Source organism: Callospermophilus lateralis, chromosome 9, assembly GCF_048772815.1.
Source record: "Callospermophilus lateralis isolate mCalLat2 chromosome 9, mCalLat2.hap1, whole genome shotgun sequence".
NCBI classification, from domain to species: domain Eukaryota; kingdom Metazoa; phylum Chordata; class Mammalia; order Rodentia; family Sciuridae; genus Callospermophilus; species Callospermophilus lateralis.
This window is the reverse complement of record NC_135313.1, coordinates 67653605-67669668: the sequence shown is the minus strand read 5'-3', so window position 1 is coordinate 67669668 and position 16064 is coordinate 67653605. Positions and strand designations below refer to the sequence as shown.

Below are 16064 nucleotides of genomic sequence, written 5' to 3'. Positions count from 1 at the left end.
GAACTGGATTCTTGGAATAATAAGACTTTACTGTGAACACTACAAGGATTTGATTGGCAAAACTTGTTTCTGCATAGGGGTAAACTGTAAACTAACTTGATAAGAACAGAGAGGTTATATTGGAGAGTAATAAGAACATTATGGTTTCAGTTTATGATAGATAAAAGAAGTGACATATTATATAGCAATTTTCAATTTATGCTAGTGATTGATTTTTAAAGAAGCATTATCCTTTCTTTAGCAATGCTGTTGGTCATTACTCAAAATATTCTCAATGTTTCCTGTGAAATGGTATAGAAAGTACAATATACACTTTCCCCCTCAATACTCTTGGAAATAGTTACTTTTCTAGATTAATGTCATTTTTGAAAACCCACAAGTCATTGCATAAAGCTAAGCCCAGTGGATGAAATGGTGATCAACTGTTATTAATGTCTAGGATTAAAGTTAGAATCTAACTCATCTAATCTCTAATGATCAATGTCCACATCTATATCTAGCTCTCCATCTATCTCTGTATCCTATCTATCTATCTGTCTATGCATCTCTCTCTCTATCTGCCTCTATATATTCATCTATTAATCATAGCTAGCTCTGAAGGTCTGACTATTGAAGATACCCCAAGACCTTTTCAGGAAGTACAGTATAACCTCCCAAGGTAGGGGAAAGTAATCTCATTTACAAACATAGGTTCTGTGATTTCTTTAAAAAAAGAAAATTCGGGGGCTGGGGATGTGGCTCAAGCCGTAGTGCGCTCGCCTGGCATGCGTGCGGCCCGGGTTTGATCCTCAGCACCACATACAAACAAAGATGTTGTATCCGCCGAAAACTAAAAAATAAATATTAAAAATTCTCTCTCTCTCTCTCTCTCTCTCTCTCTCTCTCTCTCTCTCTCTCCTCTCTCACTCTCTCTTTAAAAAAAAAAAAAAAAAAGAAAATTCTTCCTGTTTTTTATTTGTTTTGTTTTCTTAGTTACATTTGTGACTTAGGTCATAAGATTTGAAGTACTTCTATTATACATTAATTGTCAGTCTTGGCTAAGTCAGCACTCCCTAAGAGATTTCTGTGCTAAACCAGAATACTATATTGTGATTCTTTATAAAGAGAAGAAAGATATTTTTGCTTGCTTTGGGATCCTAAGGGGAACACTGATATACATTGATACCAAAAAAAAAAAAAAAAAAAAAAAGAATCCTTAAATACTAATTTGTGTATGATACTAAGGGTAGTGCTTGGCACTTAAAGTACATTCAACAAATGTTGATTCCCTTTCTGTTTTTCTTTTATTTTTTTCTTTTTATTCTTTTAAAGGGTACTGGGGATTGAACTCATGGGCACTCAACCACTGAGCCACATCCCCAGCCCTATTTTGTATTTTATTTAGAGACAGGATCTCACTGAGTTGCTTAGTGCCTCACTTTTGCCGAGTCTGGCTTTAAACTCAAGGTCCTTCTGCCTCAGCCTCCTGGCTGCTGGGATTACAGGCACGTGCCACCACACCTGGTTTCCTTTCTGTTAATCATGTTTTGAGAGTTCAGTATCCTATACTTTTATTTTCCCTTAATAAATGCTGGGTGGTTTGAACACATAGTAGCAGTAGCAGAGGTAGGCCCATGTGTAGAAATGCAGCAACATTGTCTTTCATGCAAGATAGGATTTTTTGAATTTAGTTACTGGTATTAAAAAACTGGTCAGATCCAGAAAATGAAACTATCCAGTTATAAAATACATTCTGTCCTCTCTCTAAATGATTTAGTTAGAGAATTGGTCAGATGTGTTTGAGTCATTTCCTATGTGAAACCTCGTGCTTATACATAAAAGTAATTGGCTGTTTGGAAATTACAACTTCTTATGAACCAATTCTGGTTTATCTTTCTTATTGTTTTACCAGTCTGAGTCCAATCTGGAGGGAGAAATCATATGGTAATTTGAATGTAAAAAAACTATAAGGGGATTAAAGAAACAGACCATTAGCTTATAAGAAGAAAAAGGAACTCTAAAAGCTATAGAAACAGCAGATATCTGAAGCAGTCACTACCCTTAAAGCTGAGATACAGCATCCAAAACTGGGATGCAGGTCTTATTGGAGAAGCAATTGCGGGTCACTGAACAGTGAGGTTGCTATGGTGCCACTGGAAAGTGCTGGGATGTGCCCTCCTGGGCACCAAGGGAAGTTGTTCAAAGGAGGTGTCTCATTTGGGGTTCTCAACACAAAACTGCCTAAGAAGGTCCCTGGAGAGCTGCTGGCCACTGGGCACTACTGGCTGCCATGCACTATGAGAACCTGATGCTAGAGAAAATCACATTCCATTCCATGCAGAAACTGTTGCTAGAGGAGCCACTCACACCTCAAAAGCTGACCAAGCAAGCGCCCAAAAGCTAGGAGGCAAATCCCTTTCATTCTGCATTGTCTCTCCAACATCTACTACTGGTAAAGCCTACTGTCATACCAGTTGACAAAGCAAAATTGTTTAAAGGACCCGAAAGAATTTTTTGAGAGCAGACATAAAGGAGAATTTGGAGATAATAAGACAATAAGTTGATTACAAATGTTATTTTCTGATATTTTGATATAATAAAAATAGTAATATCAATAGTCAAAGAAATTTCCTACTCATCCAAACCCACTTCTAGTGTGGAAAACCATTTGTGGTTCAGGCATCCATCAAGCCTGAGATAATGAATAGAGAAAGGCCAAGAATCAAACATAGTATAACCATATTGATTTACTTTATAAAAGAAACCACCTGGGAGAAGAAGTCAGGAAAATAAAAAGAAATGCAGGATAAGTTTAGAGAGATATTTGAGTAGCTTTGAAAAAAAGAAAGATAAAGAGAGGTAGTAATGGCTCCTTGATAAACACAGTTTAAAAGAATTTAAAATATTTGCATAAAATGTAATTTCCTTTTGAATTTTTTTACATTCCCGAAATAAATACATAAGTTTAGTTTTAATTAATTTAGGTCTAGTTTTTCTTAAAATAAAACCCCACATGCTAAGATATCCCCACCTTATTGTGTTAAAAGAACCATAACATTTTAAACCTTTTTGAGTATATTAAAAATAACAGAATTTATTCTAATATCTTGCATGTAAATATTTATTTGATCATAAGTTCCACATTTATTATTTCCAATTCAGTTGGACCTAATACTGTATAGCAAAGTTTTAGTTCCTGAGTAGCCATTTGGTATTCATCAAAGAAGGTTTAGATGTCATTTCTACTTCCTTACATCCCCATGCCCATCAAATCTGAAGTCCAACTCTGTGTGGATAGTATAGAGCTTAATTCTGGGAGAATAAATGCCATCATCCTCTCTTTTTGTAGCTTTACATTAAGCTCTATCTTTCCTTCATCTTCATTCCTCTTCTGCTGCAGAAGTGGTAGCAGCCACAGCAGCTGCCTTTTTGTCCAACCTTAATCTGTTTCTGTTCTCTTGGTTTCATTCTCTTCCATGTTAACCCACAATTTTTCTCTCACCTTGAACTTCATTCAAAGAATCTCAACTTCCTTCATCACTATTACATCAGAAGTTAGCATTCTCTTTCATTAGTTCATTGCCTTCTAAACTTACAGAACAGTTGAATCATATCAATATTAATTTAACTACTATATAATAACTTAGGTAAAGTTGTTTATTATTACTGTTATTGTTAGCACTGAGGATTTGAACCAGGGCTGTTACAACTGAGCTCCCAGTCTGCAGAAAGTGAACTGCTAAGCTTTGGGTCCTGCAATTGTGCATGAAGACTTGAGTCTTAAAATTGACAAATTGTTAATTGGGGGAAGCTGGGAGCCCACAAAGCTGCAGACTGCTTTGTTTTTGCACAATACATCTTTTATAGGGCAGTGTGAAGTTGAATCTTAACTATGGCATAACATTGAAAACAACTAACTTGTTTGCTAATACTAAGAAAACATTTCCCCCAGTGTCAAAATAGGATATGTTCTCACAAAATTCTAGGAAACATACACCTAAGTAGGTAGCAGGTAGTACAGGTGAGGCTTTATTTTTCTCCTTAACCAGGGTCATCGTGCCCCACAAGAATTAGCCTAGCATAAGGAGTTATTACCGTCCTGCCGCATTTAGCATTCCAGCCTCCTTGTCTTCAGCTAGTACACAGGAACTCCACCTTTGGGTTCTTCAGGGTGCACTCTCCATGATTTCGGGATATGGGGCCTCAACACCAGTCCTTTTTATTTTTTATGTTGAAACAGGATCCATTAAGTTGTGGAGCCTGGCCTTGAACTTTAGATCCTCCTGAATCAGCCTCCTGAGTTGCAGGTACTGCAGGCATGCACCACTATGCCTGGCAAGTTTAATAATATCCTTTACGTCAATATTATTTTATCTACACATTGCTGACATTGATAAAATCAGCTCCAATTTATACTCTTTAAACCAAATAAGATTATATTCTAAATGTAGTCCCAAATGACTTGCTTTTTCAAAGCATAATAATATTTGATAGTAAATTCTCATTTATGGGTTATCACTTGTTCTCCATTTTTCCTATCTCTACAACATCTATCTTTGACACATCCAACCACCAAGAAAAACTTTGAGAAATCTTCGAGGTATTGCACCATCCAATGTAATCTTTTTTCTCTATTAAAAGTCACTTTCCCAAAGCCATATATGTATAATATGTCAAAATACATTCTACTATCTTGTACAATTAATTAGAACAAATAAAAAAGTCATACACAAAAAATATGCTAATATTTAAAGATACGCTTACCAAAAGAGATAAATCCTACAAAAATTATATTAATTTGTAATTTTGAACTCAACAGGTCATTTAGAATTAATTGTGCACAGTCAAATAATGAAAATACAAATCAGGGTCAAATTCAAAGAAAAGGGTAAATTTTGTGTTAGAAAGGTTAGAGTGATACTGAATTGATATTAATCTCAGATGGCAAATGAGTTCAGAATAACTGTAAATCAATTATTTTGGTCACTTTAGTATTGTACAAATCTGCAGATTGATGAATTATGAGCTCATTTGTATGACATGTTAAGGGATTCAAAGTGAGAAAAACTAGCCATCCAGAAATCCAGTCATTCTTTGTGTACACAGTTAGATGCACAAACTCAAAGAGGACAGAAGGAGACGGGATTTGAAAGAGATATATAAAAATGCTCATCTCTGGTTCATTATTATTTTATAAAGGTCGCTAAATCAATCACTTAAATCTGTCTTGCATTTGTGTCAAAATAAGTCTATTTTTTAAATTAGTATATCAAAAACTGAAATATGTCTTCAAATAGATTCAACTTAAGTAGCGGTCTGAGTATAATATAAAAATTGTATGGTTCAATATTATTTCCTACAAATGGTCATCTTCTCACAGTCCTATATAAGATCTGATCTATTGTTGGATTTTAAAATAATAAATAGGGCTCAGTTCTGTCACATTTCATCTTCAAATGAGATGCATATGGAATGATTAATTTCATGTAAAGACAGACTTTGTGTTACACTGCAAAAAATTTCTAAAATTATAAAGAATCTTCAATGCTTTCCATGTTTTATAACCTAGGCCCTGTGAAAAAGTTTAGAAGCAAAAGACAACGATTATTGGTGTCAGATAAAAACTGCTGTTTACTTCTCAGTTTTTCTCTCTTTCTTTTATGCAGTTGCTGGAATCAGAACAACAACATTATCATGCTTACTTGAAGATGAAGACAGGATCTAATTAAAATGGCATCTATGTAATGGACCTAGTTAAGTGTAATAGCCACTTATGAGTTAGTGTTTGTATTCATACTGATACATATTTTTCAATTATATGCATATGAGATCTGGACATCAAATTCACTCCTGAGCTACACTGAATAGCATAGTCATAATAATCATGTTTTCTTACAGCTACAACAAACTTCTTGGGATTAGTGCTGTATATTAACGGTTGAGGTAGAGAATTCCAATCTTGTCAATGTCCTACTTAAACATTATACATAAGTCTAAAATTTAATGATATTATTATGTATCCTTGACACCTGTGATGACTAATGCTGCTGATACTCTTCTAGCTACTGCAGCTACTATATTTTATACATAATTCCTGTAAGTGCCAATTGTAGGATATGTTCTGTGCAATACCCAAATTTTCACAATGCTATTAGTCTCTCAATGCTATTAGTTCCCTTGGCCTTAGAGACATTTAGTAGCTTGCCCAAGTCACAAAGCTAGTGAAGATCTAAACCCAAGTTTGACTCACTCCAGACTCCATGTTCTCATTCATAAAGTCACATATTTAATAAGACCAATTAAAGAGAAATGCACAAACCAAAAAAAGCAGAAGTTTATAGTTGTTTTAAAATAACATTATAACTCTTAGAAGGAAATAGAATTCTCATTTTTCTTCATTACTATGACTCATGCAATTGTTTACCAGATTTTGGATGCAAGTATTTTATTCTGCTCAGGGTGAGCAAATGATCCTTTGCTTCCGCGTACTTCATTTCTAAAATTGTGAAATCTGATTGATTCTGGGAAGTGACATCTGGGTTTTGTTTTTGAAGATCATACAGGATATCTGCTGAAGAGGTGGCAAAGAATGACTTTTAACCATGTGCCTATTTGAGCAAAGATCAGAGTGACCAGAAAAGATTGTAGCAAGAGCATTTGGCAGAAAATATCAATAACAGCCAATGAGCAATTACTTCGAGGGTGGAGAAAGATAATATTTTCTAACTTTCTATTGTTCTTCTCCAATATCAGCTAAGGCTGTTCTGGTCTCTTGTATCTTAAAAACAACAATAACAGAAAGAAACTCCAAATTCTTCTGTTTTCATATTTAACTGGATTGAATTCTTAAACTTCTTTCTCCAAGGCATGGCACTATACTGCTTAAGGGACTATTAAATTACAAAGAATAAAATATTTGCCTCTTTAATAGCTCTGTATATTTCAACCAATGACTTGTGACATGTACTAATCATCCGTTGGGAAACTATTTCTTATTCATGTTCGTGTTGTCTCGATATCTTGTATTCAGGATATTTGTACACACTCCAAGTTACTATATTTTATTTCATTTGTTCTGAAAAGATCTCAGACTGTTTGGGGTTTATGCCTTACATTTCTTATCCATATTGTCTCCTGAAGTTCTACTGATTTGGAAATGTTTGTTTTAAAGTTTTCTAACACTTTTGAATCCTTTGAACCTGCTTTGTGACATATGACTCCAGCCAGTGTACCCATTCTGTGGGATCCCTAGAAAACCCTTTAACAGACATGAGCTACATTCAACTGTGTAGTGTACTCAATAGCTATTCAGCCCATAGCTGATATTACCACAAGTTATTGGAAAAGATCTTTAAACATAAGCAACCAGGCAGCAAGAAGCATGTACTATGATAACAATTTAGTTTTAAGGTATTTTGAATATTGTTAAATCTAACCCTTTGTTTTCCAGGACAGGCTCTGTGTGACAAGGTTATTCAAAGTCAATCAAATAGGAACTAAAACTTCTGACTTCCATACTGATGTCTTCTTGTCATCAGCATATTCTGTAAGTGACACTAAAATAGTAGTGTGATCATTGAACTGTTCAGTAACAATGAATCAAAATGCCACAATTACAGTTGTTTATAAATGACATATGTATCTTTGTTCAAGTTTTTAGGTACCTTCATATATTGTGTTATACTATTTGAAACATGTATTTTAAACTCTTAAAGTAGAAATAACACTTTTTATTGAAAAAGAGTTAATAGAAAACATAGATGGAAAAACCTGATATTTGTTGATGTTTCAAAAACAGTCTACATATGTTACAGCAGTACATTTAGCTTTTTTATGCATTTGGTTTCTTGCATAGTTTCCAAAACATCCTAGAAGACAGCAATACTTTAAATGGAGTCTTGTTAGAGTTTTAAAAAGTATTTTAAGAAAACCACAATTTTTGTCCTCTTGCACTCCCAGAGCTCAGATTAATTAATATTCATCCTTGCTGAGATCTTATCAAGAAAAGATTCAAGTCTTCTATAAAATTGAATTCAACCTATCTACCAAAGCTGCAGAAGAATTTTCATTCTCCCCAAGGCTGTGCTGCATCTTGGTCACTGAGATAGCTGTTTTCATGGAGCAAGCCATCTATGAGACTGGGTAACAGTCAGTTCAAATGTTCAGCTTTGGTTTCTATTTCAATCCTGTGGCTCCTTCATGACAAAAGAGGCTGCTTTTCTAATGTGAGAATGTCCTGTGGTACAGACCACCACGGGCCCAGCATTCATCTCCATATGATAGTGCTTTCTTTATTCAGAAACATTAAAGGTGTCACCACTTGGCATGATTACTCTTCTGCCAGGAGTTAGGGAGGATCAGAGGAAGCCATTTTCTCTTTACTCTTAAGTAGTACCTAGCATTTGCTTCCTGCTAAATCTTAGGTGACCTCTGGACAGGAAGGTGAGCTTCTCTCTCCATGGACACAGGTTATCTCCTAGGCATGAATAACCAGTCTGAATTTTTCCATCACCCTGTTACTAGGAAGTTTTCCTGCACAGTGTTATGTTCATGGAGGAAGAGAAGGCTGAAGAAGTAAACCTTAAACAACAAGATGCAAGCTACTGATAACACTGATTCCTCTGTGGTGCTTTATGATTGTCAAAGTACTTTCCCACAGACATTTATGCCATTAACAGCAGAGACTGGACAGGGTATGAGGGGGAAGAATTCTAATTAGGGTCCCCATATTCCTACCCACAGGTGTAATCCCCTGAACAATCATCTGAGTATGATCAGGACCTAAAGATAAGATGGAATAGTTACTCCTGTTGTTATGGTTAAGTTACATCAAAGGCTCCACCTTGGCAGACTTAGGAATTTCTCCTGCTGCTCTGAAAAGGTCAATGTCAGTGCTGGAAAGGGACCTTGAGCAGGTCACAAGATTAGGGTGTTCCTAGGAGGTAAGGGCAAGTCCCAGTGGACATTCAGAAAGATAAATTTAAAAAAAATAAAATAACCCAGGAACCCCAGTTAGACATCTGCAGAGAAACAAATTCTAGCAACTCTCTACATGAGCTTGGAAGTGGATTCTTCCCTCAGTGCCTCCAGCTAAGAACACAGACTGGCTGACACCTGAATTTCAGCCTCGTGAGAACCTGGGCAGAGAACACTGCCCAGACTTCTGACAAAATAGAACAGGGACTGCAGTAAATGGGTGTTGTTTGAAACCACTAAATTTGTGTGATTTCTTATGCAGCAATAGGAAACTAATAAAATAAAAAGCAAATTATGTATATCATAAACATTCCAGTGATATGGGAGGAAGGTTCAGAACTGTTTTGTCTAACTTTCTTCTGAAAATTAGTAATAGAACTGACATTGGCACATTGGGTTCTCATTTATGTTGCAGTACTGTTCTAATGGTACAATATGCTCTCTCCTAATGAGTATTATTGGTAGATTTTATTTATCCTGTCAACCAGTAAGATGAAAAATTGCAAGCATAATATGTTGTGTTGTTTGGAGGGCTCAATGCAGATGAAAGCATGATGATTTTATTAATTCTCACATCAGATCTTTAGTATAATGAAAACATTAATCAAAATCATATTAAATGTTAAATTGATAATGTTTTAAAAGAATCTAGAATCAAATGCTAATCCTCATCACTAGGCAAACAATATTCTGAGTAGTCAAGATCAGGAAATGTGATAGGCAATTCAACCCACTTTTTGTATTGTTTCTTTGATGAATTGTTTTTGAAACCCACTACAAAATTCCTTATTTTGAGACAAGGCAGATCTAAGCCTCTATGGACCATCATTGTTCCCCAGGCCTGGAAAACAAAAGAGAAAAGGAGAGAAAAAATTAAGTGTACATCTACTAAGCATTCCTTTGGGCCAAAGTAAAATTGAGTCCACAGCAGTTTACTTACTTGACCACATTTGCAGATGATCTCTCCATTTGTTTGATAGTCAGCAAACTTCTTTTGCAGTGTTTTGTTTTCTGTCACAACATAGAGTTTCCTAAAATCATCCAGGAGTTAGAGTCATTACTGGGAATTAGCAAAATACCAATTTGCAGACAACAAGTCCACAATGGACCCTAGACTCATCCACATGCCTGTATTATCCCATGCCTCATTCCTTCTATCCCTCCTGCTTCCAGTATTGTTGTGGGAAATCTGGTTAATGTCCCCTATCCACACAAATCTCTCAAGGGTCATGTTTCCTTTTGTAACTTCTTTCAGTCTATTAGTTACTTTAACTTGGCTTTGGTTGTTCAAAACTTTCAGAACAAATATGAACATCTGCATATTATGTGCCTTGTATAAAAATGGCTGTGGGATTTACATTTCTCCTCTCTTGTCCCAGCAGATTACTTTAGAAATAGACATTTGAAATGGGAATATAGTTGGATTGGAGTAAAATAGGATAATTTCTGAAAAAAGACCCTTATTTTCACCATTTTGAAAGACTATTTACAATATAGTATGCTTTACCACTAGTAGAGAAACGAAAAACTGGGTCCTCCCAAACTCACTTGAATTCTGTTGTCATATTGACATGATGCATCTTCTCAATTACATAGATATCTTTCCCTGAGCAGGCTAACACATTACAGTTCTTGCAGAGAAAAGTTATTATTGATGGATTGTCCTTGCACTGCTTGGCAATATTTCTCTTGGTTTTCATTTTCTTTTCCATTATGCTTTGCAACTGCAATTCTAAGATCTGCATACAGAAAAGAATAGTCAATTTTCCCCATAGTTTTATTGAAATAAGTTTCCTAGAATTCTGAGATCTTAATTGTAAAAATATACATTTAGCTGTGGTCTAGTAAAAAGAAATCATGAGACAATGACCCCAGAAGAATATAGTCTATCAGCCTGTCCTATAATCACCCGAAGTCAAATAAAATGTAATAATGGAGCAACAGTTATTGAGTACGTTTCAAGGAAATGTTTAAGCTCCTCAACTTGATCTTAGACATCTGATTTGATTTTTAAGAAGCTTTCAGTTATGTCAATTCTGTCTAGGACATAAAAAACAGATTTCCCCTCCTATACTAGTGGTTGCCTGAGCACTGCATTGAGAAGGATTCTCAAACAAGATGAATGGAGACATTATCTTGGTAGCTATGATTTAGTGTCACACCACACTTCACTGGCTTTACTGCTCCGAGCTCTTTCACCTGGAGTAGTCTTAGGAAAGCAGGTCTCTTAGCCATAAAGTACCTAGACCATATCTGCTATGGTTTAAATGTGACTTATATACCCAAATTTATGCCAGAGTTAAATTCCCCAATTCTCATGTTAATAATACTAAGAAGATGAAACAGTCTGGCTATAGTGGGGCTTTGGAGAGTGATAAGATTAGGTTATTAAGATAGAACTCTTACTACTGAGTCCTGGAGATTTTACAAGGACAGGGAGAGAGATCACACAGACAAAACGATACACTTGCACTCCTGCCATGATATGGTTATAGCTTGGGGGCCCTCACCACAAGCCTTCAACATGCTCTTTGGACCTTGTAATTGTGGAACTATGAACCTTTTCCTTATAAAGTAGCCTACCTCAGATATTTCAGTATAGTCATAAAAAGCTGACTAACACAAAATTTTATTTTAATGATTGGGAAAATTTGACCCATAAATTCCAGATATTGTCCTAGAGTTCACCTTAAATAAGTTGTCTTGAAATATCAGCCTTTACAAATATCTATTTGATTCTTTCTTTTTGGACATTAGATGTGAAGCAGTAACTTTCTAGTGGTATTATTTTGTGGAAAAAGTTTGACACTCCAAAATGTTTGGTTTGCTCTCTATCTAAAGGGGTTTTAAAATGTAACTTTGTATATAAACCTGGCCAGGAAACCTTGGACTTGGTTAGAGTTTTGTACACCAGTTTGAAAGCATCCCTTTCCTGAAGCTCTATTTAGGGTAGAGCCAATTCCAATGTTAAGAAACTAACATTCACACCCATATGCAAGGGTGTGAATTTTCTTCTAAATGGATTGTTTGCTATTATAGTAGTTAAAGTCTTTAATTCAGTAATTTGAAGGATTTCCTGAAATATTGTAGAAATACATTCTTCTTTCACTGTATTCCTTCACACAATTCACATAACTGTGTTAATAAACTGAGATGTAGTTAGATGACATATATATAATATATGTATATATAATATATGTCATTTTTTTTATATAAAATATATACATATATGTCATTTTATATATATAATTTTTTTAATCATTCAGATCCAGTTTCAGTATTACTATCTCTAAGAGGATTTCCTCAAACACTCATTAAAGTAGCCATCTAGTGACTTCTTTTATACCATCCTATTCAAATTCCCTAGCAATTATCTTTATATGGTGTATGTATTGCTTTAGCACCTTTACTTAGTTTTTCTTCTCCAAACATCACCAGCGGCACACTAGTATATAAGCTTCATTCAGCAGGAGTATGATCTGTGTTGTTTGTTACTATGTTCTGTCTGTGCTCCTAGAACTTGCCTGTCTTACAGTGGACATTTTATAAATATTTCTAGAATTTAAAAATGTGCTTGTATAAACAGATTGGATCAATCCAAAATTACCAGATTTTGTTGAATGAGTGAGTTGCCTTCGTCTTTCTATATCAAGGCAGCCTGAATTTATATTATCAAAGTTTATGGTTGGTTTTACCATAATGAACAAAAACTCCCTAAAAATTTCCTGCCCACCATAGGTCTTGATTCTTTATATATAATTCTGGACTAAACACAGCTTAGCAAATAGGAACAAATTTAGTACAATTTTTTGTCTGGAAAAGTAGCCAGAGAGGTAATAGCAATGGTAATCGTATCCAGCCTTTTTTTAAATGGAGACCAAATTTAGAGGTGAACAAAAACAATACCTTATGAGCATATGCCTCTGGCTTCATATTTTGAACGCAGTGTATAGCTTTATACATCATTTTCTCCCGGAAATCATTAACTATCTCACGTTCAAGAACTCCTGAACCGCTGGGGGCAACCACAATGTAGGTGCTCTCCTCTGCTCTGGCTCTACCACGGGCCTGAGAACATAAAAAAATGTCAAGCAAATGAAAGGCTATTCTTCACTACAAACTTTGCTGGTTTGAGCCTGGAATGATATTTATTGCTCAGCAAACTTGCCTTCAAACGATTGCTCTATTCCTTGTATAGTTAGTTATTTCTCGTAATTCAGCTCTTCAAAACTTAAAATATGCTGTAATATGGAAATTGGTGTTCTAGTGTGAAGATGGTGAGGCCCCCCACCCACCGGCTTTGAAAGTCCTCAGGAAGACAAGAGGGATGCATGAGAAAGGGCATCTCTGCCTTGGCATCAGGGCTGGTGAGGCTGCAGATCTGCTCCTGGCATCTTACATTTGATTCTGAGCACATTTCCATGGACACATGCTCATTAGAGAGACAATTTTTTATGCCTCTTAATAAAGTGATATTCAGGTACATTTTGAAATGTACAGAATGTACAGAATGTAACAGAAATGTAGCCTAGCTCAGGAGCCTATCAACTATAATATTATCCTTAAGGAAAAATGCATACTCTATTATAAATAAATTTCTGAAATAAAATTATTTCCTAATTAGATGACTGCCTGGTTATCTTAGTCTTCTATGACTTGACTTTCATCCAAGGGTATGATTTACAGCATAAATAAAACCCCTTTAGTTAATGTTACAGGAAGCTTATTGTACCTATTAATGAGCACAACTCCTGTACATGTTCAACAAAAGGTAACCATAATCCTGCTTAATGTAGGTGGATATAGATAAAGTGAAATTTGAATGGAAACTGGGAAATCTTATTCATTTATTTATTTATGACACTTCTAAATCTGTCCTTACTAAACATTTTGTCATGAAAGATTTCAAACATATAAAAAAGTTGAATGAACAAAGGAAGAGAATACAGAAACATCAGGGTTCCCTAAGATTGGGGGTGTTAGTCTGCCAGACACTTGTGGGAAAGTGTGGTTTAGATTTCTAGTCCCACTGGGGGTCACAGACATCCTAGGAATAGGAAGCCTCTTGGCTCTTACACATGGGGCCAGTGCCATGGTCCTATGAAGTCTCAGGTTACAGAAATACCAACCTAAGAAGAGTTTTTCATTAAAAATACAACAGGTATCTGGTTGTCAAATGAATTAAACAGCAGTAATATAAATGACAGTACTGCTCAGTTCTTCAAGATTGCTCTTTTTAGCAGAAAAGGAAATATGTTTTTAAAACTAAAAAAAAAAAAAAATCTTTTTGCTGCTTCACTAAAAGAAAGCAATCAGAACATAGAAGGAAAATTTAGCACATTATAAAGGTATCTGAACGTACCTGGACCATGGCTATTTCATTAGTGACAAGGCCATAACGGATAACGATGTTACATTCTTTGATATCCAGACCTTCCTCTGCCACTGTGGTAGCTATAAGCAGATTTATTTTTCCAGTGCGAAATTTACTAATGACTTCTTTTTGTTCATTCTGTGGAAACATTTCAATAAATTAAATTTTGTGATGCTAAACACATTAAAATCTTCTAATTAAGAGAAGAAATAATAAATTGCAACTGGTCAGTGTAAATCAAAGGATTAGATCATACACGGATCTGCTGCCATCTGTTTTTGGCATTGAACAAAGACATGATGGGGAGACAACATTTGATTTCCAATCTGGGATTACCACACAATAACACAAATATTTCCCTCCTCCAGTCTGGAGGTGGGAAGATCATCAGTTATGCCAAGGAAATAAATTGATGGGCGATTTGGGAGGAAGAAAGGAGGAGGTGCTGTTGGCTGACAAAAGGATATGGCAATGAGAAGCTGAAACGGTCTTTTACTTTCACTACATTCACTTCAGAATGTTTAATATTCAGAGAATTAGATGTAGTGATGTTTTTATAGATTGTTGAGTTTTGACTCACAGGAAAAAAAATGCACACTCTATACTGCATTTGGTCATTTTCAGAATCATTCAGGGAAGAAACATACAGAATGTTCCTGAAAGGACAAATAAGAAAAATGAAAACACTGGCTTCCTGTGGGACTGGATAAGAGTCTAAGATGAATTTTAGAGGCAACTTAACATAAGTGCAGGTACAGGGTACACTGAGAGTTATGAGGTGGCCTTATATCTTACTAGTTTTAAGCAAGATCAATATTGGATGTATTCAATGAGATAACAAAGATGGAAGAATAGGTTATTGAAAACAGATTTACAAGTATTTTTAAATAACAAGTATCTGGATTTTGAAAGTCAATATTAATATGTTAAAATATGCCCTTTGGTCCCTGCATAGGAAGAATAGGTGAGCATGAACCTAGCCTGATGTAACTGGTGTTGTTTTAAATTTTCATATAACTGCCTTTATCAACACTCTTTGGTGCAGATTCACTCTATCTTTTGTTCCTATACATTCAACAAAATAAGGCATCTAATAAACCATGTGCCTCTGATCCCTTTCTTCTTAGGGGCAGCATAGGTTGTTATTTGATTCCTAACTGCTGGAGAATTCTCTCGTAAGGCCCCTCTTGAGTCTTTAAGGATTTCTTCCTCATGTTTTCACATCTGCTGATAAAACTAATATGTCCTTGGATTTTATCAGAAGATGCCTGTGCCTTAATTCAAAGCAATAACTTTAATAATGAAATTTCAGATATACTATCAGATCTTTAAATCACATCAAGTAGATGCCATCTCCTCTTCTAAAGTATAAATTCACTCCAGTGTACCAGGGTGAAAAATGAGAAATTCAGAGGGGTAAGGAAGGGAAGAGGGTCCAGATTTGGGCATGTAACCCCCAGATTTGAAGTGGATAAGGAGCAAAAGTAGTTTAAAAACAGGATTCTCACTTGTACCTCATCTCTTTTCAAACAGGAGCCAAGGACACTTACAACAAAAGTCTCAACATTAAACTAATGAATATAATAAGAAATAAAAGACTTAGAGTGAAAGAGTTTGGATGTATTACTTGTAAGGATTAACTCAAAAGCTGTGAGACTGAACTTCTGTTTGGCCTTTCAGCCACCCAGAAGCCAGGGCAAAAACAGTCCCTATGAGGTATTCCCAAAAAGCTTAT

General features: G+C 35.4%; 1 protein-coding gene across 1 annotated transcript in view; it reads right to left on the bottom strand.

Moving 5' to 3' along the window:
• Nucleotides 1-7688: 7688 nt before the first annotated feature.
• The window catches only part of Ifih1 (interferon induced with helicase C domain 1), a 54681-nt gene continuing 46305 nt past the window's right edge, over nucleotides 7689-16064 (bottom strand). Inside the window, exons 13-17 of the mRNA XM_076866184.2 lie at nucleotides 14318-14467; nucleotides 12862-13023; nucleotides 10504-10694; nucleotides 9896-9986; nucleotides 7689-9796 (exon numbers count right to left, since the gene is read on the bottom strand). Coding sequence (XP_076722299.1) covers nucleotides 9617-9796; nucleotides 9896-9986; nucleotides 10504-10694; nucleotides 12862-13023; nucleotides 14318-14467 — 774 coding nt within the window. The 3' untranslated portion in view covers nucleotides 7689-9616. The remainder of the gene's footprint in view (nucleotides 9797-9895; nucleotides 9987-10503; nucleotides 10695-12861; nucleotides 13024-14317; nucleotides 14468-16064) is intronic.